Here is a 22,781-nt window from a genome sequence, read left to right as displayed (position 1 = left end):
TAATGTTCGTTTTGATGCCTTCAGCCCCCTGATAGGGATGCCTGCGCCTACGTTCTTCTAGGATGGGATGCAGCAACTTTAAATGCTGAACAGCATCACCGAGTGTTGTTGGGTGTAATGTATTCCAAACAGTGAGATGTACCAGTTTGAACAAATTTAAAAATAATTGCACCTGCTCTGCCAGGCGTTTTGTTTTACTGCTGTAGTGGAAATCCTGTTTGACAGATACTGAGTAGAAAGAGAAGGAACCTGCTGAAGAAGTAATTGCGCAACAATACTGAGGATTTGCACTAACGAAAGCCTCAGTTAATTAAAGTGGCTGGGCTATCAGCCAAAGAGCAAAGTGTGGAAAGATAAGCTCTGCCTCACTTAGTGAACAGAAAGAAGATATTTCCAATAATCCCCCAGGACCGCATCCCTTGGGTTTCCAGCACTTTCTTCTTCCACTGGAGGTGCTCCGACTCTCCGTTGTGCATTTCTGTATCTCTTAAGATGGATGTTGCTGTGTTTCCTTCCCATTGATGCTGATGACCTCGTGTTGCACTGCAGCTGATGGCTTGGCAAGAAGAGGATACTTCAAGAGTGCTTCTAAACCACCTGCTGACTTTTTAATGCTCTCTGTCTTGCAGATGAGATGTGACAGCCTTTCTCAGATGCGTCCCTGAGCTCTCAGTCCATTTTCTGCCAAACTTCTCAGCACAGACCAGGGGACTAGAAACACGTCCTTTCCAATGAAATTAGAAGCGCCTGAATTAGTTAGTGGAGTCTGAAGAGTGAAGGGTGGAGAGAGATCTGGGCTTCAGTTCTTGAGAAGTTTTGGGGGTTTGCTTGTTTTTTGTTTTGTTTTGTATTTTCTGTAAGGTCAGGGAGTTACAGTTTGTGCATCTTTCTTAGGGTCTTGCGTGGCTGTTCAGGTTCTTGTATGTCTCTTCCAAGGAGGACAACATAAGAGATTGTACCTGGCCTGACACATCTCTGATGAGCACTCCACCTACATAGTGCAGCTGGAAAGCGAGGCAGGGACACGCAATACTCCTGCCAGAATAAGGTGAGGGTTCCCCAGCTGGTTCCTCTGTGAGCTCGTCAGGTTTTTCTTTTTCATCTGTACCAGCTGGATTATGCAGAGACTCTGTGATTAGTTCCAGTACAGGACCAGGATAGTGCTGGCCATGGGCTCTTTCCTGGCCTGTTTTCACTCTGCTGCTCTGAATTTTACAAGCGGCTCTGAAAACAAATTAGCCCAAGCAAGCAGCATGCGTAGCCTTGGCTGCAGTTATCACTCCAACCTTGTGCAACTCTGCCCTCCTTGGTGCACTGCTGGCTTCCCTATGGTACCCAAAATGGATCCACGAGATGAAAGCTAGTTCAGAGGAGTGGTCACTCCAGCCTGATGTCTGATGTGCCTACCCATGGGGACCGGCCAGGATGCTGTGAGGATCTGCAGCTCCTGTGCTGGCAGGACCAAACTCCTGCTGGGTCCCAGGGACTAGAGTTGGCTTAAACCTGAAGCAGAAAGGGGATATCAGTTCCCAGACTCACTGTCAGTATGCACATCTGTTTCTGAGCTGTTGGTATTTACAGTCTAACTCTGGAAAGCTTTTGGTACCCACAAGCAGTTTGAATCCACCACTCCTGAGCTCCAGGCAATAATACTCCACCTTGTGAAGAGTTCAAAGACACTGTCTGCCCTCTTTCTGTCTCCTTGCATGTTCTCTTTTGCAGCAGCGAGGGCTGGTTAGAAATGGCATCTCTGTGTTTTACCTAATATTAGCAAAATGGCTTTAGTGCAGAAAATGCAAGGCAGGTGTTCCCATTTCATCAGCTCTTGGCTCTCCCCAGGCATCTTGTCTAGGAGGAGTTCAGTGTTGGATGGAGGCACAGAGCTGTAGCAACTATGCTGTAGAGATGGGGAGGAGGTCATAGCAGGGAAAAACATTCCCCTCAGTCTGAATTTATAGTGCAAATAAGATTTATTGGGGATAGACATGGGGCGGTGGGGATGGTTGACAGAGGCCTGCTAATTTTTTTTTCTGGTATTAAGTGATCCAGAGCTGTGCTTCTCCAGCCCCAGGCTCCTGGGTCTCAGTCTCACACATACAACACTGTTGTTGCACCACTTCACTTAACTGATGCTGCACTCAGGTGCTGGGTGAAATTCCTCATTTTTCATGATTTTAAGAGCAATATTCCTATTGTGTGGGACTGACCTTTGAGAATCCTCTTAACAATTTATTTCCATCCAAAGATCTTTGAGTTGTTGGCAAACATTTGTCAACCTAACAGCTTCCCTGCTAGATTAAGAAAGGATACACAGCCCTGGTTCATTAAAATACAGCCACATTGGCTTGGAGCATACCAGTAGTTTCAAAAGTGCTTTGTATTATTACCGCAAGCTTTAGAAGAGTAAGCTGTTTTATCCAACAACCTTTTTGCCGATAAAATTACCACCCTAACAGCTGAGGGGTATTTGGAGAGGAAGAAGAGGCACAGAGAATGAAGTTTAGAGTAGACATAGGCTGCCAGAAAGAAGAGCTTGACCATGTAAAGGGTAAAATGAAGGATAACAATAAAATGTTTTTTCTGAGAATATACTTTTGTTGTTAGGGTGAGTGTTTTGGTGCTGTCACCAGAGAAGTCTCAGTAGCAGGACCAGAAAATCACAGGGTGGTTTGGATTAGAAGGAATGTTAAAGCTCATCCAGTTCTAGCCCCCTGCCACAGGCAGGGACACCTTCCACTGGACCAGGTTGCTCCAAGCCCTGTCCGACCTGGCCTTGAACACTGCCAGGGATGGGGCAGCCACAGCTTCTCTGGGCACCTTGTGCCAGGGCCTCACCACCCTCACAGGGAACAACTTCTGCCTAAGAGCTCATCTCAGTCTTCCCAGTTTTTAAAGCCATTCCCTCTTGTCTTATTCCTACAGGCCCTTGTCAAAAGCCCCTCTCCAGCTTTCTTGTTGTCCCCTTTAGGCACTGGAAGCTGCTCTAAGGTCTCAGTGGAGCCTTCTCTTCTCCAGGCTGACCCAGCCCAGCTCTCTCAGCCTGTCTCCATAGCAGAGGTGCTGCAGCCTTTGGAGCATCTTTGTGGTCTCCTCTGGACTCGGTCCAGCAGCTCCACGTTCTTCTTATGTTGTTGCCCCAGAGCTGGATGCAGGACTGCAGGGGGAGGTCTCATCAGAGCAGAGTGGAAGGTGAGAATCCTCTCGTTCAACCTGCTAGTCATGCTGCTGGGTCATGTTGAGCTTCTTGTCAACGAAGTCCTCTGCAGGGCTGCTCTCAATCCATTCTCTGCCCAGCCTGTATTTGTGCTTGATTGTTCTCTCTGCAGAAAGTGGGATATGACACCCCACCCAGCCTCTTGCAAAGGCTCCTTACGGGAGCCACGGACAGCAAGACCAAGTCCTAAACCTCACTGCAGAATCAGCATCTGGTAGTGCCTTCCTGCAGGCTGGTTCAACACCACCACTTCTGAATTGCAGCAAAAACCCTGCAGAGAGGATCTTTCTAATTTATTTGTCTTAAAGAAGACCAGTCGTTGTGTACGTACATCCCTGCTTGCATTCAATCTGTGTGTGCTCTTGCTACAAACACTCCTGCTGTTGTCCATCATCTCCCCAGTGTGCTCGAGCTCTGAGCTCTGGGACCGCTTTTAGGCTGGGCAGAGTTTAATCTGAATTTTCAGGCCTTGAATACCAAGACAGGATTTGCCAGGTCAAAGCAGGCTTGTAATATTCATCTACCTGCAACTTGAAAGAGCATCAATAAAGAACTGTAACATCTGTCAGAACATCGTGCCTTTGGATATTGCCTATTTCATTGCAAGAAAACAACCACCAAACCCCAGCAAACCCAGAATTGGGGTTATTAATATCAGAATCCTGAGTGTACAATCTTCCCTCCTCAAATTGCCTTCTCTGGTTTCTCAACAAACAGCAACTTGTAAATCTGATTTGTGATCCTAAACGTGCTAATGGAAGTTTGGTCATGAGCTTTTCTGTCCCACACTTACACTCGGCAGCTTTTTGATGACAGCTGCCATATAAAAGCACAGGGCAGAATTTCAGGAAGTCGAGAAAGGAGATGGAAGTGATGGGAGACGAGGTATTTGAAAGCCTCAGCTGCAAGAGGCAGCATGTTATCCATGGGATGTTCTTTAGAGCAAATAATTGTAAAAGGAATAAATCCAATCGCACAAGCAGCTCAACAGGCATCTTTGATTGCACAGCCACTAACAGCAACATGCAGAGAGAATAAAAATGAGTGTCCAGATCCCTTCAATGTTAAAATAAGCATTCTTTTTCTTTTGTTTCTCTAGAAGGATGCAGCAGCTGCACCATATGAAAATGAATAAATAATCAGTTTTGTTTGTATCACAAGCTGTTATTTCAGAGATGAGCAAGCCACTGGTAGCTGTAGAGTAGTTTAAAGACAGACCAAGTCTTTGCACATATTACATGTATGGACACAGTATCAGTTTAGAAAAAGGATTTCCAGCAGTATCTTCCTGTGTGGTTTAGTTCTCAGTGGGGGATAATTTATGCTTGGTTTTATGTTGCATTATTTAATTACATGTATTTTAAAAATGCATCTGCTTTGCCAATTTACATGCAGTATACACTGCCTTTGGAAGGCTTTGTAGCTAAATACCCTTCCAGTGAAACTCTTTTCATACCCCTGGAGATGAGTCTTAAAATAGTCTATAAATCCTTTTCATTGAAGTTTTGAAAATGCCTTACGTTGGAGGCACCAAAGCTCAGAAGTCTGGAGGTTTCAGGGCATAAAGTGGGGCTGTAACTGTTTCAAGGTGAAGAGGAAGCTCAGGAGGAGCAGCAGAATAATTAATACGCGAGAAAAGGGATAACAGTAATTTTCCAATCCATCTTTACAAGCAAAGATTAAAGGGAAAACAAGAAGGTGAACAATTGTCAGGGGAAGCCACTGTAAAAACCAAGGACATCTCATCAGGCCACGGATGAGTGGAGAAACATCTCGCTAAGTGTTTCTAAAGAGCTGATTTTGGGTGGCTGTTCAAATAAATGACTGGTATTTTTGGTGCAAGTGCCACCAAATTAAGCAAGAAAGCAGACTCCATAGGATACCTGAGTACAGGGTAGGTGAAAACTGGTGTAGAAGAGGTCTGGGTCTCTTGCCTGCTCTCCCCCTTGCCCAGCCGCAGCAGATGCTGGTGTGGCACCATCCAGACCCAAGCACGCATGGCCTGGGCATCATCCAGATTACTTGGAGCAGAGCTGGGAGCCAGCTGGGGATGACAAAGCTATTTCATGGGGGGAGACCAGTCACAAGAGGAGCACATCCCCTTGCGGCTGCACCTCTCAATGCAGGTGGATCTGAGCAGCCTGGATCTCCCTCCAGGATGGCTTTGTCTAGGGTAATAGGACTTGTTTAGGAGCTGTGATTACATCTGTGCCTGTTCGTCAGTATCTTGTGCATTTGAGTGTGTTAACCCTGGGATAATGGCCGAGGATCATTGTCTTAGCAAACATCTTAAAGAGCTGCTTTCCACATCTGTGATTTTGCTTTTGCAAAAAACATCAATTATCATAAACGCTCACAATCAAAAGAGCTTCCATTTCTTTACAAAATGCCAACTTGCAAAGAACTGCCAGTGCTGGTGGCGTTTCTGGAAGGAGATTTAACACTGTGTTTATGTGTGTGTCAAAGTTCAGGGCTGCAATTTCCCCTGGATTTGCAGCTCATCAGGAACTGTCAGAAGCACCCTGTAGTCCCATGTCATGCTGGACTCATTTTCTTTGAGCTTTTGGGTCCCAGCTGGGAGTGGGAGTGTGGTTGCAGGGAGGAAAGGCATCATCCCAGGGGCTTGGTTACGGTGGAAAGGCCACGCTAGCATGCCATCTTCTGCCTGCTGCAGGAGCCTGGCATCATTGTGTTGTATCAGGGGAGGCCAGATTTTTTTCATTCTCATGAAATGAAGAATTGCTGGCTGAGCTCAAGGTTTGGATCTTTTTGCTGTGGTTTTGGCTTTGGAAAGCAGGATGCTGGCCAGTACGAATTAGACGAATTTCTGTCCTTTGCAAATGGGGAGGATTTTCTCATGGTGAGAGTTGAGATTTGCAGAAGGAAACAGTGCTGTGTGGGCAGGGCAGGACACCAGGGCTGCTCAGTTTGATGCTGCGTTTTCGGGAGGCAATTGAGTCTTCAGAAAGTACTGCTCCAGTTGTCCTTGGCAGTTGGACGTAGTTGTCCTTGGGCAGTCAGATAGATTGGAGGTCTGGGCTGAGAGCCATGGTGATTTTGCCAGCTTTGTGGAGTGTCTCAGCTTGCCCAGGAGCAGGTACAGATAAAATGTGGAGAAAATGGATGAAAAAAGACTGAGGTCTTGGTCAGAGACTCACGATTCACATGAAGATCGCCTAACTGGGGGTGGGTAGAGGGCTGCAGAGATCTTTGGTGGCATCTGTAGTGACTGGCAACAGTTTCTTTGGCTTCTCCTTGTCAGCAGCCTTAGCAGAAAGCTTGGCTTCTCATCATGCAGCCAGCACGCACGTGTGGTTTTTGCCTTGGGACCGGCCTCTTCTGTCATCCCAGCTCCCTGACATGTTAAAAAGGAGGAAGCTAACACAGAGTACAGGAGAAATCAGGATCAAAGTCATCTTTGAAAAAGTGGACCTCAGGTGTGTGGTTTCCATATGGAGCCTTTCCTGATGCCAGAATCCCTGCTGTAGCTGGCATGTTTACAGTGTGCAGTATCCCTTTCTGACATCCCAAACTTGTCACTTGATTTCCAGCTGGTCAGTGCAAACCTGTTGTGACAGCCACATTCCTGATGAAATACACGGCTACAACAGTGATGCTCTTCTGTGGGACCAGGCAGACTTGTCTTCCTCATCTGCATCTCTGGTTGCATTTGCGGAGAAGCAAGTGCCAGTCTGATCTAACACCTCAGTTGAAGAGGGAGCAAGGAATGGAGTCAGCCATGATAGAAAGAGACGTGATTTATTCTCCTTATGCATACCTGAATCTGTACACACAGAACTCGTTCTAGGGTGTTTAGTAAATAATCTCAGCACCTGAATGCTGATGCATAGAGGGAAGGAACCCTGCTTGTCATGGTTTAAGCCCAGCTGGCAACCCAGAGCCATGCAGCCACTCTCTCACCCCCCCCCCCTTCCTCCCCCCACTCCCAGAGGGATGGGGATTAGAATCAAAAGAATGCAACTCCCACGGGTTGAGATAAGAACAGTCCAGTAACTAAGGTATAACACAAACCACTGCTGCTACCACCAATAATAATAATGATAAGGGAAATAACAAGGGAAGAGAATACAACCACTCACCACCTGCCGACCGATACCCAGCCCGACCGAGCAGTGATCTAGCCCTTCCAGGTAACTGCCCCCAGTTCTACATCCTGGGCATGACGTGCTGTGGTATGGGATACCTCTTTGGCTAGTTTGGGTCAGGTGTCCTGTCTCTGCTTCCTCCCGGCTTCCCCTCCTCCCTGGCAGAACATGAGGCTCAGAAAGTCCTTGGTCAGAGCGAACATTACTGAACAACAACTAAAAACATCGGTGTTATCAGCATTGTTCTCAGGCTGAAAGTCAAAACCACAGCACTGCACCAGCTACTGAGGAGAAAAATGACTGCTACTGCTGAACCCAGGACACTGCTGTATCTGGTAGTCTGCAGATCTGAAGGTCTGATCTGGGCAGCTTTCTGAATCGGAGGATGTCCAAATTTGTCCAAACTAAGAGTTGAAAATAAGTGTCTGATTTCAGAATGGTTTCAGGGATGCTTTGGTACCTGCGTGTTTGTCCCGTCTGCTGGAGTTTGCCATCTCCCAAAGTCTTATAACAAAGCTCTTCATAACCTCTGGTAAGCCAGTTTGGCTGAGTTTTCATTGTTTTCCTTTCCACATTGGCAGACACCCATGCTGCAAGCCTGGAGGTCTGCAGAAGAGCTAGAGAAGTCTTGGCTTCCCATGTGCTTTCTGCAGACAGGAAAAGCCATCATCAAGGTGGACAAGAAGCAGCCTGCTCAGCTTGCAACAAGGATATGGGATATGGGTGGCTTGAAGAGCACCAGTTCCAAGGTGTGCCAGTCTTGGCTTCCTTGATGGGTGGTGGGGATGATGATGGTGGTACCTCTGGAGCCAAGTCCAAGTGGTCAGACTGGTCACTCATGATACAGATGTGATACCAATTTTCATCATGGAGAGAGTCTGAACTCCTACTGCTTCTCAATGCAGAGTAGAACATCAGGTTCCTCGTTGGGAGCGTTGCCCAGATGAAGTGCTGGGCAGATCCCACTCCTGAGGTCAGTGCTGTTCCCATCACGCTGAGTTTTGTGAGGGCTTTGCTCCTTGGGACAGTGTCAAGCAGAAGGACATAGCCCCGGAGCCTCTGGCTTGAGCACTCCACTGCAAAACAGGAGATGTGCTGCACTGAATCGTACTGATAAAATGTCCAGAATTGGTGCCAGAAAAAGGCATTGACAGTGTTGTAAATCTGCATCCTCACCGGAGGCTTGCGCTGGTAGGAGCAATCAAGCTTTTTGCTTCAAACTATAGATTAAGGTCAACTCTTCAGGTGGAAGAAGCACATGCATTTGGCTCCTGCATCTTCAGCACTGTATTTCTCAGCTGCGTGGTTTAAGGGAGCTCATGGTATCCCCATCCCCACTTACTCTATGGTGCTATTTTTCCCCAGCCCAATTGGGTTGAATTTGCATGTATTTGGGAATGATGGAAATGGATTCTTTTCTTGAGACCTTGTCCTTTGTCTCCCCAGATTATCTAGCTCTCCTAAGGGCATCCTTCTGGCTTTCTATCTCAAAAAGACCTGATGTGAGCAATGAGGTTCCCAGTTTCTTGCAGAGTTTGCTCTTTGTCCGGAAATAAATCCAGTTTACCAAGTTGAGCTGTCAGAACTTCTCCAAGGGCATAGACATTCTTCATGTTTTCACTGCCAAATTATATGTGACACTTAATTTAAAGCTTAAGTGTAAAGCCTCACTTATAAGGAGATTGCTGGAAGATATTGATTTTACTGCATTTCTTTATTTATGTATAAAAATGTACTATAAAGTATTGGTTAATGGCATTATTGCTGGGCAGGCTCTGGATTTATGCTCTGGTTTGGTTCTTTCTAATGTTTTCAAGATCTATTTGGCCAGTGTGGCTATGAACAACAGCAGGAGCAAATGGGTTTTCATAGAGTTGTGGGGGTTTGTGCTCCTTGAGTCAAAAAAACCCCCTCCACATTGTGGAACTGAATCACCTTGAATTGATTTGCTGAAAGGAGCAGAAACTTCTCATGTGATGTGTCCAGTGCTTGGGAGAGATTTTAGGTCTTGAAGTTCGTCTCAGAAGTTTGCGGACTGCTAAGGAGGGCCGTGATTTTGAGCTGGGGCCGTTTAGCTGATGGCAAAGTGTTTTAAAAGAATTATTCTAAGGAATAGCCCCAAATAACCAAAATAATACAACCAGAAGTAAACAAACCGGTATAGTTTTGAGTCTGGAGGGGCTGGAGTTTGCGTGCAGGTCCTGCCACTGATGTTCTTCTCAGTATTAACATCTGCTGCCAGGGAAGGTGGCTTTTTGGTAAATGCATTTGTGTCTCTCTTGTAGCTCACTTGGCTGATTTTGTGTCCTCCTTGCTATTTTAATTTCCTTGGGTACGGGTAACTGCTGACTCTGTTCTGCTGGAGCGCAGCATTTCAGCTTTGCTGAGGGAACATCTTTTGCTGGATTTTGACAGAGTGTTTGGCTCAAGACCACTGAGAAAAAGGATTGTGGCAAAATCAGTCATTCAGGATGATGAAAGAGCAGAAGTAGCCCTGAGAGAGTGAGACCTCATCTGTTTGGAAAAGAACAGAGAGAGGGTTTGTTTATCACCTCTGTGCTATTCTGGGGCGAATGAGGCCCACTAAGTGTTCCTTGGTGCGACTGGGAGCTGGAGGCACACTCACAGGGAACAACTTGTTAACATTTGAAAGTGAACAGCTCAGAGGATGTCTTCCCTTACCCTTGATACCTGCAAATCCAGCAGAATTGCTTGTACCGGTGACAGCTCAGGTCTGAGGCACATCCCTGTGACCTGGATGATGCAGAATTTAATGCTGGTGACTTGAAAGTCCCTTTTGGCTTAATTTACTGCTGTCAACCCCGCCAGCCATCTGCCAGTAGTTCTTCAGAAAGAGTTTAGAGTTCAACCGGTGCCATGAAATTTTAACTCGTGGCTTTGTAATTTGGTCTGAGTTGTCATTTCACAGCTGTGTTACGGTGCTGTGTGATGAAAGACTTCCATAGGAGGGGTGGCTCCATCAAGTCTCCTGGTCCACCATATAAGGAGGTCACACAAAATTATCAAGATGACCTCTGGCTTGTAAATCCCTGAATTTGGCAGCATAACATGCCTCTTGTCTGTAGCTTTGATCTGGATTTTAAGTGTGTGATGAAGTCATGAAAAATCGCTAAATTTCATTTCATGCCATGTGAAGGTGAGGCTTGGACTTCTTTTGTATTTTGCTGCTTTAATAACCCTTCTTTTTTCACCTGGCCTAACAAGCTTCTGAGTACATTTGTACCTATAATGCCCATTTCATGCCTGAGAAATGTGGTGGTTTTAGAGGCCCATTGAAATGTAAAAACTTTAGAAGAGATAGAAATCATGTTTCAAGTCCCTGAATCAAATACTCTTCCCATTCTCCCTTACCTGTTTTAGAAGATGAGCTGCTTGTGTTAAAGCAGAAGTTTCCCAAAAATTTACTTTTATCTTTCTGAAGAGTTTTATTTTCTTTCTAATAATGCGATGCCCTTGTTTCCACAGCTTGGGATGCAGTGTGTGCAGTCAAGATCAAAACCTGGCCTTGCCTGGGGAAGCACCGTGCTTGATCTCAGGGGGATAGAGAGATGGGAGGAAGGTTCTGAATCTGGGCCCCATTGCTTCCATCTCAGCTCGCTGCCTGCAGGTCCCCACGTGCTTCCTTGCTGTAGTTACCCAGGGGAAAGCACAGGGATTAAAAAAGCTGCTGAATCGTTGTCTGGTGACAGCTGCATCCTAACAGAGCTGTAAATCAGGATAGTTTCTTTGAAAACAACAGCTTTAAGTTGCTTCTAACTTTTGCTGGAGCTAATGCGATGAATTGAGTGTGCATATCAAGGCTTGGAGATACCCGTCTCCTTTGTTGCATCCTCCTCTTTTGAAAGAGTTTAATGCCAGTGCACTGATCTCTCTGTCCTCTAGAGTCCCCAGTTTCAGATGTTTTAAGCAGGATTCTCTTCACTTTCTCAATTGACAGTAGTTGTGTTATGTTATTGTTCAGCATGTTACAGGAAAACAAGTAAATCAATAAAGCTTGCTGGGTTTTTTTCTTGGGATCTATAAATTTACAGGCTGCTTAAATCTTAAATACACCCAGATGAAAGGCAGGAGGATACCTATTTTCTGTGAAATGCAAAAGCTGAACACTGGCACTTCCAGACCTGCAAAGCTTCAGACTTGATGGCGTAACCAGAAATGTGACCATTGCAGAATTTGTGCTGAGGTTTGCTGACTGTCCAAATCTTTACGACACAAGAAGGTGGGTCTGACACAAAGCTCAGGTGAAAAACTGCCCTGACTTTGTTGGGTTGTTGGACGTGTGAGCTGGTACCCACTTCCCAGCACATCAGTTTCTGCTGCTCAGCCTGCTGGTGCTAGCGCTTCTTTTGTCCTTTAGCCATCCACACATCTTCAATTGGCAAAGCAGGACCTTCCCTGGAAAGCATATCAGTTTACTATGGACTCAATCCAGCTTCTGCTAATCCTAATGACTTAGACACCCACAGGCTTCAATGAGATCAGGCTTTCTGAGGAGATACCATCGTAACAGCAGAGACACAGTGTGGCACGTGCTCTTTAGCAGAAGGCTAAATTATGTATTGGTGCTGGTTTTAATAAGTTTGTAAACATCCTAGAATGTGGGATCTGCAATGGGAGGAGAGAGATGGTGGTTACAAGACTTCAACAGGGGAAACATAAGAAGGACATGGACCTGTTAGAGCAAGTCTAGAGGAGGCCATGAAGATGCTCCAAGGGCTGGAGCACCTCTCCTATGGAGACGAGCTGAGAGAGCTGGGCTTGTTCAGCCTGGAGAAGAGAGGGGTCTGGGGAGACCTTAGGGCAGCTTCCAGTGCAGGCTGACAATGAAGAATAAGACTTAAATTCTTCTGTCAACAATTTGGGGACCACTCTGGCTCCTTTCCTTTCCAGAGGATGCCCACAGCATGCTGGGTTCGGTGACACTTCCACAGAGGTGGTTTTCTCAATGCCCATGTTGACTTCCTTGGTCTTCTTTGGCCTCTTAGGCCAGTGCCATAGGGCCATAATGTTGCCAAACCTCCTGGGCCTTTATTTTCTGTCTTATCAGCTGCCTCCCCTGAATCAGTGTGTGGAGTTGCCCCCTCTCCCGCTTCCTTCCTCATTGCCCATTCCCACTGTGATTCCTGCAACCTCTCTTATCCAGCAGTTCCCAGATCAAGATATCCCTGGGAGCATCTGCTGGCTCACACTAACTCCGAAAGCAAATACAAACGCCACACTGATTTTTGTCATGCTTCTCCACCTTGAAAGGAAGAAATTCCTGGGCCAGCACTGTGTCTGCCTTTGCCTTCTCCTGCGGGCACTAATTGCCTTGCAGCACTCCTGGGGTGGGAGTGCTGCTGGCTCTGCTCTGGACCTGCTCCACCATGGCTTAGAGCTGCATAATTTGTTCACCTCCCTGCAGTCAATTGTTCTTGCTTTTGATGGATCTTCAGTGAAATATTTTAATGTGTTCTTGTCGAATGTTCCATCCCCCCCTCAGCAGCTATTGACAGATGAAAGCACTAGCGCTGGCTTTACATGGGAATTTAATTGTAGCAGCTGTCATGCAGATCCCCAGTACAAATATTTTCCACTGTTAATGGTTTCACTGTGGGCTTTTTTTGTGTGATCAAATGTAATCTTATTTAATGGAGTTTTATTGCCGTGACGCCTTATTCTTTTCACCAGGCTGGACTTTATTTTTAAATCAGGAGAAATTGTTCAGAGATGAGACAGAAATATGACTGAAGGGATTGAATGGGATGGGAAGCCCGGGATGAACTGAGCGACTATAGATCAGCCAGGGCAGGTGAAGTGTAAGAGCAAGAGCGGGAAGGGGGCCAGTGTGGAAGGGGCAGTCAAGAAGAGGGAGAAATTCAGTATGAGTTTACACGTGTATGGCTGGGGATAAGGGAAACTGCACTGGGAGGAGCTGGAAGAGTTTTGAGAGAGGGAGGCCTTGCAAATGAGTTGTATCCAAGGCAGAAATCATGTGTAGTTGCAGAAACAATTCAGTTGAAAGCAGCACTGGAGACATACGGCAAGGGCCACTTCTTCAGTGGCCACAGGTGAGTCTGGCCGTGGCTGTGTGTTTCCCTCCCATCATTAATGCAGTGCGTGTGAGGGCAGGTGACCACAGGCACAGCTGTTATAGCTGGGTCCTGGCATCATGGAGTGGGCTTGGCTTTTGGCAGCCCTGCAGTATGGGCAGGAGGCTGCAGATAGGAACTGGCTGGAAGCTGGAACTGGCACTAGAGTGAGCTGGTCCTTTTTGCTTAGAAACAGGTTATGAAGCAGTGCCAAAATGCTGCACACACACAGCTGGGGTGTGCAGCCCCTGCATCTCTTCTCTTGGTACATACAGCACTGTAATGATCGTGTGTTCATTTCCTAGGTTGTCCGCACAGAGAAGAACAGCCTGAACAACAGGTTCCTGCCATGGGATGAGATTGAGACAGAGGCCATCCTGTCCATTGATGATGATGCTCACCTTCGCCACGATGAGATCATGTTTGGGTTCCGGTGAGTGGCCTTTGCGCATGTAGTCTTTGGACTGATGTTTCCTGTTGTTTTCCACATCTAGGGTCTGTTCAAATGCAGCATGGCCTCGTGACTAAAGCCAGGGCCAGAATTAGGGCTAGCACATCTCTTCCTGTGGCTTTCCAACTCAAGTTCTTGGAGGGGTATTATGCTCTAATGAACTGTTTAACAAGTGCAGGCAGGTGGGCTGATTTCAGCCTGTCCAGACAACCCTGAATCTCACACTTCTTAACCTCAGCTCTTCGGCTTTTGCTGTGCTGATAATGTTCCTTAAATTGCTTTGGGGTGCCTGGCTTCCTAGAGTGGAAGGAAACAGGAAAACAAATCCAAGAGGCTGTTGCACTCCATCCTTCACATGCCATTGGCAAGCAGGGCATTCACAGCCACTGAAAGACATGGTGCTTGTGTGCTCACAGTTGGCTGCCATCCTCTTTGCTCCGTGTGACATTGGGATGTGACAGTGATTTTGCGTGTGTTTTGCAGAGCATGGAAAAGAGAGATGTTACACAGAAAAGGCTGGTGCTGATTGCTGTTATTCCCACCCCTTTTCTGCTTCAGCATCTACATTTTCCTTTGACTTTGCCCTGGCAAAATACTTGTCTAATTACGGGGCTAAGGGAGAAAGCAGTTACGTGGGCTCTGCTGTGGGAGGTCTCTGCAGGCTGCTCCTGCAGCTCATACAGGTCAACCTCACCGACTGCCAGAGAAGCACTAGGCAGTGAGGATGGCACAAGGAGAGCACTGGAGCTAATACGGCTGCAGCTCGTCAGCCCACCGAGCCAGGAGCAGGGGCTGTGACTGCTGCTCAGGGCTGGCTGGGGCGCTGGTGACGGGGCCCAGCTCACTGCTCTCACCAAAACGTGTTGGCTCATGTCTGGGGGGAAGATTAAAAGGCACAAAACAGGCTCTCTCTGAGAGATGAGAAATGAGGTGTTAAAGTGATTAAAGCAGGGGAGTAGGCGTCAGGACTCCTGGCTTCCCTTCCATGCCCTGTTTCAGGATCTCTATCTGGACTTGGCTGTTTTCTCATCTTCTGGTCTCCGTTTTCCTTTGCTCACCCACAGTGCCTGGCTGAGGCTTTACAGATTAGCCCTGGAGAGCATCAAATGAAAATTATAAGCGTCATGTATTATTCTCACTCATACCCCTGCTTATGAATGCCTGGGTCTTACAAAGCCTCCCTCTGTTAGCACATTCAGCCAGGGAAGAGATGGTGTCCCAGCGACTGAGTGAACCTCTGCCTATAACAACTGTGTTCTGTTGAAACTTTGCTTTGGGCTGTAGTTCTCAGGGACAAAAGCCTCTTCTTGCTCTCTTCACTGCTCAGGAGCAAGGTGGAGGCAAGCACCCTGAGCAAACCTCTCTGAGGAGCACACCCAAAATGATTCTCCAAAGAAATCCTTATTTTTGTGGCTGAGCTGGGAAGAAGAAAGTGTTGCATTCATAGGAAAGCGAGATGTGGGAGAAGTGAAAGGGAATGAGTAGTTTCAACTCTGGCTTTTCAAAATGATCACACTGGATTAACAGAAACCCCAGCAAACAAGTGCTTGTGGGGAGGATGGCTCCGGGAAGCTGCTGGCAGTGTTAGTTACTCAGGTTTTGTTACCAGGTTATACTGGAGTTTCATTATTTGAGTGGAGGATATAATAATGAACGTGTCTTTGCTCCTGGCTGTGTGTAATGAACGCTCAGGGCTGTTGGAACCGTGGTCTCTTTGGCAGGCTGCGGCTGCCCTGCAGCCATCACTTCTGTAGCTTGCCATATGAATGGGAGATGTGGGAGGAACTTGAGTGGGATGTGAGTGGGGGCTGTGGGAGGAACATCACTGTCCAATATGGTATCCTTGCCTCCAGACTGGAGAGGCATGGATTTGATAGATTGACCACTCAATACATAAGAAATTGGCTGGATGGTTGCGATGAGAGAGTTGTCGTCAATGGCTCAATGTCTAAGTGACAAGTGGTGCCCCTCAGGGGTCGGTGTTGTCACCGATGCTGTTCAACATCTTCGTGGGCAACGTGGACAGTGGGATCAAGCACACCCTCAGTGAGTTTGCTGGCAACACCAAGCTGTGTGGTGCAGTGGACATGCTGGAGGGAAGGGATGTCATTCAGAGGGACCTGGACAGGCTGGAGAGGTGGGGCAGTGCAAACCTCAAACCTCATTTTGGGCCATGGGTTTTTTTTGTTAGTTTTCTTATAAAGCTACAGAACAGTACTTACGGATTAGAAAATCCCTAATTTATGAGTTAAAAGCACTTTCCCTGTGAATGGGTAACTTGAATGTGCCTCTTGTAGAGGACCAAGGTGAGAAGCTCAGCTTTGTACTAAGCAACACTGGTCTGTGTTTGGGAGAGCTGACTGAGGGATGCTTCAGTTCACATCTTGCAGTTCTTAACCTTTAACAGGAGAAGGTTAACAAATTCTGCCTGTCTATTAAAGTTGAGATTTCTGTGTTCAGCTCTTTCCTGCCCTAGAATAGGACAAGGAGTTATCTTAGAGTGAGCCCTTCCTCACGTGTCACTCAGGCAGCTAGGATGGCCAGTCGGCCCCTCCTGCCCACAGTGGAGCTTTGGTCTGTGGAGGTGGGTGAGCATGCATTGAGCAGCCTGTGTAAAAAGATGTCTTTTGCATGTTGGAATTTTCTGTGGTTTTGTTTTTAATAATTAAATGGATGTTAAGAAGTCCATTTAAACATCAGGTTTAAATGATGTTTATCCTTTTCGCTCAAACTACAATGTCTATAGGCCATGCTTTGGACAAGCAGTTGCCAAACCTTTGATGTATAGGCATCTCCATCACTTGCAACCCCCTTTGAGAGCGAGTCTGTTGGTGTCGAGGGCATAGTCCTGAGTGCAGTGGCTCTCCTTCAAAGCCGTGCTCATCTCCAGACGGGCTCCCCGTGTTTGTGTCTCACTGAAAGGCTTTGTGTTTGCAGTGTCTGGAGAGAGGCAAGGGACCGCATCGTTGGCTTCCCAGGGCGCTACCACGCGTGGGACATCCCCCATCAGTCCTGGCTCTACAACTCCAACTACTCTTGTGAGCTGTCTATGGTGCTTACTGGTGCTGCCTTCTTCCATAAGGTGAGATACACAAACTGCTGAGCTTCCCCTTCCTTCTCAGAGTAACCAGACTCTGTGTTTGTGGGAATGCTGGGTTTTTTAAAGAACACATTTTGGAGCTCACAGCTCCTTTTTCCTCGCTTGCTCCAAACTGAAACACAGCCAGCAGCTGGTGTGCGGCCCAGCAAACGCTCTCCTCGAGGAGCAGCGTATGTTCGAGCCACATGAGAAGCACCACAGCGCTGAAGCAGGCAGATGGAGTGCAGGGTCGAGCATATTCCAGTGATGCTGTTGGTCATGATGAGGGTGAGGCGAGCCATAGGGTTTGTGTGCCCTGTGCCCTTACTGTAGCACCTTGAATCTTACAGACTCCAAGTGTTGCAAGGGGTAATTTGCAGGGTAGCTGTGGGTTCTTGTGGCTGTGTGCTGGCACAGGCTGGCTGGCAGATGTGGTTGGTGGCTGGTTTATGTTGGAAGGGAGCAGTGCAGGACGTGGCTCCATGACATGTGCCTCTCTTGGAGCGGCGACAACAGGCAAACAGACCTCGAGAAAAGGATGAAGTGTTTTCCAAGGGGACTGTCCTGAGCTGTCATATCACACTGCAAAGGTTATTTACCAGCTCCTGCTGCTGTGCTGACTGCAGCAGCAAAGGCAACAAGATCTGAGGGGGCTGAAACCACCATTCCTCAATTTCTGAGGTTACAGGAGCCTCAGGAGTCAGCGAAGGTGATGGCTCTGGGATAGACTTGCTGCAGCTATGGCTACAGCAGATCTCCTTGGTGCAGGATGAGCTCCATTATGGGGAGTCTCTCTGCTGGCACCCTTGAGCTCCAAGTCTGGTACATCCCAGCATGTGGTCTGCATACTCACCTGTGGTGCCACGATTGCACCAGGTCTGGTGCAGATGGCACCAGCAATGGGTGGGCGCTTGCTGCATGGGATCACCTTGAGCAACGTTGTGCCTTTGTGTCCTCTCCAGTATTACGCCTACCTGTACTCCTATGTGATGCCGCAGGCCATCCGCGACATGGTGGACGAATACATCAACTGTGAGGACATCGCCATGAACTTCCTGGTCTCTCACCTGACAAGAAAACCTCCCATAAAGGTAAAGCACCAGGCAGGAATTTGTGCTATTTAGTGATTGGATTGATGGCTTTCAAAGGCAAGCACAGCGTGTTAGCTGCTCTGCTCGGGGGTGCAACCCGGGTCCCATCCTCTCCTTTCGGCACAGCCTGATGCAGAAGCTGTATCATGCAGCATGTGCTGCCCTTACAGAAGCTGGCTGTGTCATGTCTCTGAAGCACTGTGCTGCAAGAGTGATGTGCCCAAAGCTGTCAGCGTGTCCCCTCTCCTCGCCTTGGGGAGATGTAGTGTGTGCGTGTGTTCAAAAAGGTGTGAAAACTCAGTACAACCCTTAGAAGCAGCCAAATCCCCACCACGGTGAGCAGATGAATTGGGGTTTGACTTACACTGCAGCTCAGACCAGACGCTTTCCTGGCTCAGCAAAGGCCCTTCTGTGCAGCTGATCCAAAAAAGACAAATTGCCTTCTTTCCGTAACGCGCAGCACAAGGAGGAATGATTTCCTTGCTGATTTTGTGCAGCTTGCCAGGGACGTTTAAGCTCACCCGCATGTGGAGCGCTGTTGGTCCAAGCGCTGCAGCCCAGCTGAAATCGCTTTGCCCTGTGTTAACAAATGTCACAGTTCTGAGCTTGAATTTCAAATGCAGAACATTCTGCTCTTTGCCAAAATGGGTTTTGACAAACTGCTCATTACAGCCCTGCATATGTCTCACCATGGCAAGCCACCTGCCTTGGAGATGGGCCTTGGCTGTAAACATGATGGGTAGGGTTTTTTGTGTGGTGTTTCTCATATCCGGGGCTATAGTGAAGTGGAGGTTGTAGAGTTCAGTGCAGCTGAGAGGAGAATCAGGCTGAACCCAAAGGCAATTGTAATGGGATGTCTGATTCAAGACAGACAAGAAGGCCCTTTAATCAGCAGGTGGTCCCTCAGCACCTCCTGAAAACTGGATCCCCTCCATAGATCTTACTTAGGTGCCTAAAAATTGCTACATCTTATGTAGCCAGGTCGAGGGAGGGGATTCTCCCTCTCTTCTCCACCTGGTGAGAACCACCCCTGCAGTCCTACATCCAGATCTAGGGCCCCAACACAAGAGGGATGCGGGGCTGTTGAAGTGAGTCCAGAGGAGGCCACAAAGATGCTCCGAGGGCTGGAGCAGCTCTGCTGTGGAGACAGGCTGAGAGAGCTGGGCTTGTTCAGCCTGGGGAAGAGAGGGCTCCAGGGAGACCTTAGAGCAGCTTCCAGTGCCTAAAGGGGTTACAGGAAAGCTGGAGACGGGCTTTGGACAAGGGCCTGTAGGGACAGGACAAGGGGGAATGGCTTTAACCTGACAGAGGGGAGACTGAGATGAGCTCTTAGGCAGAAGTTGTTCCCTATGAGGGTGGTGAGGCCCTGGCACAGGGTGCCCAGAGAAGCTGTGGCTGCCCCATCCCTGGCAGTGTTCAAGGCCAGGTTGGACGGGGCTTGGAGCAACCTGGTCTAGTGGAAGGTGTCCCTGCCTGTGGCGGGGGGCTGGAACTGGATGAGCTTTAAGGTCTCACCCAAACCATTCTGTGATTCTGCCTGAAGGGAAGGAGTTCCTTTCTGAGTCCTTTTTTCCTGAAACAGCTTCTCAAATGTTAAACCAGAAGAAGGTAGGTAATCATTAGTAGGTAATTGCGCCCCGCTTTGTGTCTCTGCTCTGACAGACCATGTCCATCCTCACCTGGACACCCTCCAAAGCAATCCCAGCAGCCAGAAAAGCGCAGCCAAATCTGTGCCCTATCACAGTGACAGTGTGTGGCCTGTCACACAGGACATCTACAGTGTGTGGCCTGTCACACAGGACATCTAGCCAGGCCCCACTGTGCAATGCACTGGGCACAAGCAAGGTGCCCCCTGAGCCGGGCTGCTGCAGGCAGCTCAGTGACCATCTTTGTCCCTCTCATTGCAGGTGACCTCCCGCTGGACTTTCCGCTGCCCCGGGTGCCCTCAGGCACTTTCACACGACGACTCTCACTTCCACGAGCGACACAAGTGCATCAACTTCTTCGTCAAGGTGTATGGGTACATGCCCCTGCTGTACACCCAGTTCCGCGTGGACTCGGTCCTCTTCAAGACCCGCCTGCCCCATGACAAGACAAAATGCTTCAAGTTCATCTAGCAGCGGGAGGCAGCCGGGCGCTCCCTGCTCGCCGAGCTCCGGCCGAGGCGGGTGAGGGCACAGGGGGGCTTTTCTGACGGGGCTGCGAGGGCAAAACGCCTTTTGCTATTGGCTCTGGCCTCCCTCCCGCGGCGCAAAAGGGACGTCCTGGATTCGGATGGGCACGTTTCCCCCTCCTTTCCCGCTCTGCCCACAGCGACTTGACCGAGTAACAGGGAACAGGATCTCACGGCTTCTGTAAAGACACTCCCTAGGATCGTACACTGAGGAGCGGCCCGTTGGCTGGTGGCTCTGCCCCTTCGCTAGCCAAGGGCAACCATTCTTTTTAATTATAATTATTGTTATTTAAAATGAAAGTGGTTTAGATTTCCCGCGTGAGGGTTTTCTGTTTTTTAAAATCCTTTTCTTTGTCCCGTCCCCCCCCCAACCCACTCTCTTCTCCCCTCTGGACCTGTCTGTCTGCTCAAGGGGGACTGTAGCAAGGCCAGGTTGGAGGTGTTTTACTGCAGAGAGGTTATTCCAACAGCAAGGCAGCTCTGGTCATCACCGTTGTCCCCATCCTTTCTCCTGTGGGGAGCCCTTCTCCCCTCTTGCACACGGCATCCTGGCTCGTCTTGCCCTACTACTGAGGACTTTCAGGTGTCATCTGCTGGTGACGAGCTCTGTGCTGTGCTCTGCTCACCACCCTCGGCCCTGCCCTCAGAGAGGGGTGAGCAGGGAAGAGGTTTGGCCCTGGAGGATCCTTCCCTGGCTCCCAGCACCACATTGGGCCTCAGGCTGCAGCCACAGGGCAGTTCGGTTGCTGCAGTCTCCGTTCTCGGTGTCCTTTCAACTCCATGCAGCGCACAGGCAGGCACTGCTAAACCTCTGGAGACAGGGAGCGTGCCTGGGGCTTAGGGGTGATCCATCTGCAGCACAGCGGGGGCTGGCAGTGCCCCAGGCTCATGCATGTAGGTGGGCTGCCTTGGCCGGTGGTTTTCTGCAGGTTCTGCAGCACTGAAGGCAGCGGTGGAGTCTTGGGATTTGGCCTGGGCTTTCCACAAGAGCTTTGGGACTTTTCCTCCTGCCCTTCAGGGCCTCAGTCACTGGCCCTGGAGAGCTGCTCCAGTAGCGCCCCGAGATCCGCTCCACGAGCCTTCGCTGGTAAAATAAACTTCTTTCCCAAAAGCATCCAAGAGTGGACACGGGTGCTGAGCGCTGGCTCTTCAGGTGCCTGATCCCTGCTAGGGCAGTGGGCACAATGCAGCTCTTGGTGCCAGTGTGATGGGTGCTGGGGTCTCGGGGCCTTCTCTTGGGATTGATTTGCATTTTGGAGGGTGGAGGAAGGAGAATTCACCAACCCCAATCTGCGCAGCCAAGAGGAGCTGAAGTGAAGCGCCTCGGTGTACCAGGGCCTGGGCTGCACCGTGGGCTGGGCTCTCTGCTCTGCCTCATCTCTCATATCGCATCCCGGAGCAAAACTTGCCCATGTTGGGTTTGCCTATGGGCCTCAGCATAACTGCCTTAAACCCCATCCTGTCCTCCCCCAAGGTTAACCCGCCCCGGAGCTTTCCTTCATCATGGGAGCTGGGAGATGCCGCTGGGATCGTGCTCACGGGCTCTTTAAAGCTTGTCCCTTCTTGTGCGATGCTCTCCCTCAGTGCATCCCTGATGCTTAAGAGCAGCCTGGAGAAGCTCTGGCTGGTTTGATGGGAAGGTGAGACGTGATTCACATCAGTGTCCCTGGTTTTCCAAGCCCCATGCAGCTCAGCATCCCGCGCCCTGCAGCAGCAGGCCGTTACCCTGGTTGTGTCTCTGGTGTGTCCTGGAACAGGAGCAGGGAGGGTCCATCTGCCTCTCCTGCAGCCTGCCCCACGGTTTGGGGTGTGAAGTGGCCTCTCCAGCCATCTTTCAGCCACTTTTTCATGTCAGCCCCACAGGAGCACCAGCACTTGCTCCTTGGTAAGAGGAAGAGAAGGGGCAACAGTACCCAGCAGAGCCACCGCCTGCTGCCTTCACCAGCACTACAGACTGCAGCGAAATACGGATCACGGCGTCTTTTCCTTTCCGGGTGGGTTTTTTTCCTTTCCATTCTCCTTGTTTTAACATCAGGTGCTCAAAACAGAGCACAGGAAGGCTCAGTCTCCTTAACAGCATGACTGGAGGCTCCTGCAAGGCCCCAGAACACCTGGAAGGATGTTTGCTACCCAGAGTGGAAACACGGCACTCGGCACCAGCCCCAGCACCGCTGAGGGGCCTGACCCTGCTCTGCTGCTGGCTTTAATTCTCCCCTCATTAATGGGGGGTTCAGAAGCAGCAATGCAGTCGCTCACACAGAGCACAGGTCCCCGTGTCAGCCAAGGGTGGAGGCAGCTCTGCCTTTCCCAGCCCCGTGCCTGCACAGCTGGAGCCACACAGGAGCGACGCCGGCACGGATTGCACTTTATAGGAATAGAGGCACTTCTCAGCAGCTGATTGCTAAAAGCCTTGAGGGAAATCTTACTACTCTGGTGTGAGACTGTAGCTCAGGGAGCTTGGAAAAGGGGGGAGTCACGACAAGTATTTGCGTTGCCATCTGCATCTGCTTGGGGGCCACTGAGCCGCATTGCTTTGGCTGCAGCTGGAAGAGCAGCAAGTCCGAGGCTGGGGGTT

The 22,781-nt window shown here is 49.1% G+C and overlaps 1 protein-coding gene across 1 annotated transcript in view; it reads left to right on the top strand.

Moving 5' to 3' along the window:
• Positions 1–20,521, top strand: part of EXTL3 (exostosin like glycosyltransferase 3) — a 34,085-nt gene extending 13,564 nt beyond the window's left edge. The window contains exons 2-5 of the mRNA XM_065681910.1: positions 13,718–13,845; positions 16,801–16,945; positions 17,905–18,033; positions 19,941–20,521. Coding sequence (XP_065537982.1) covers positions 13,718–13,845; positions 16,801–16,945; positions 17,905–18,033; positions 19,941–20,150 — 612 coding nt within the window. The 3' untranslated portion in view covers positions 20,151–20,521. The remainder of the gene's footprint in view (positions 1–13,717; positions 13,846–16,800; positions 16,946–17,904; positions 18,034–19,940) is intronic.
• Positions 20,522–22,781: the final 2,260 nt, after the last annotated feature.

The sequence above is a fragment of the Lathamus discolor genome, chromosome 5 (genome assembly GCF_037157495.1).
Source record: "Lathamus discolor isolate bLatDis1 chromosome 5, bLatDis1.hap1, whole genome shotgun sequence".
NCBI classification, from domain to species: Eukaryota; Metazoa; Chordata; class Aves; order Psittaciformes; family Psittacidae; genus Lathamus; species Lathamus discolor.
The sequence above is the reverse complement of the archived record's forward strand: the minus strand, read 5'-3'. Positions and strand labels throughout refer to the sequence as shown.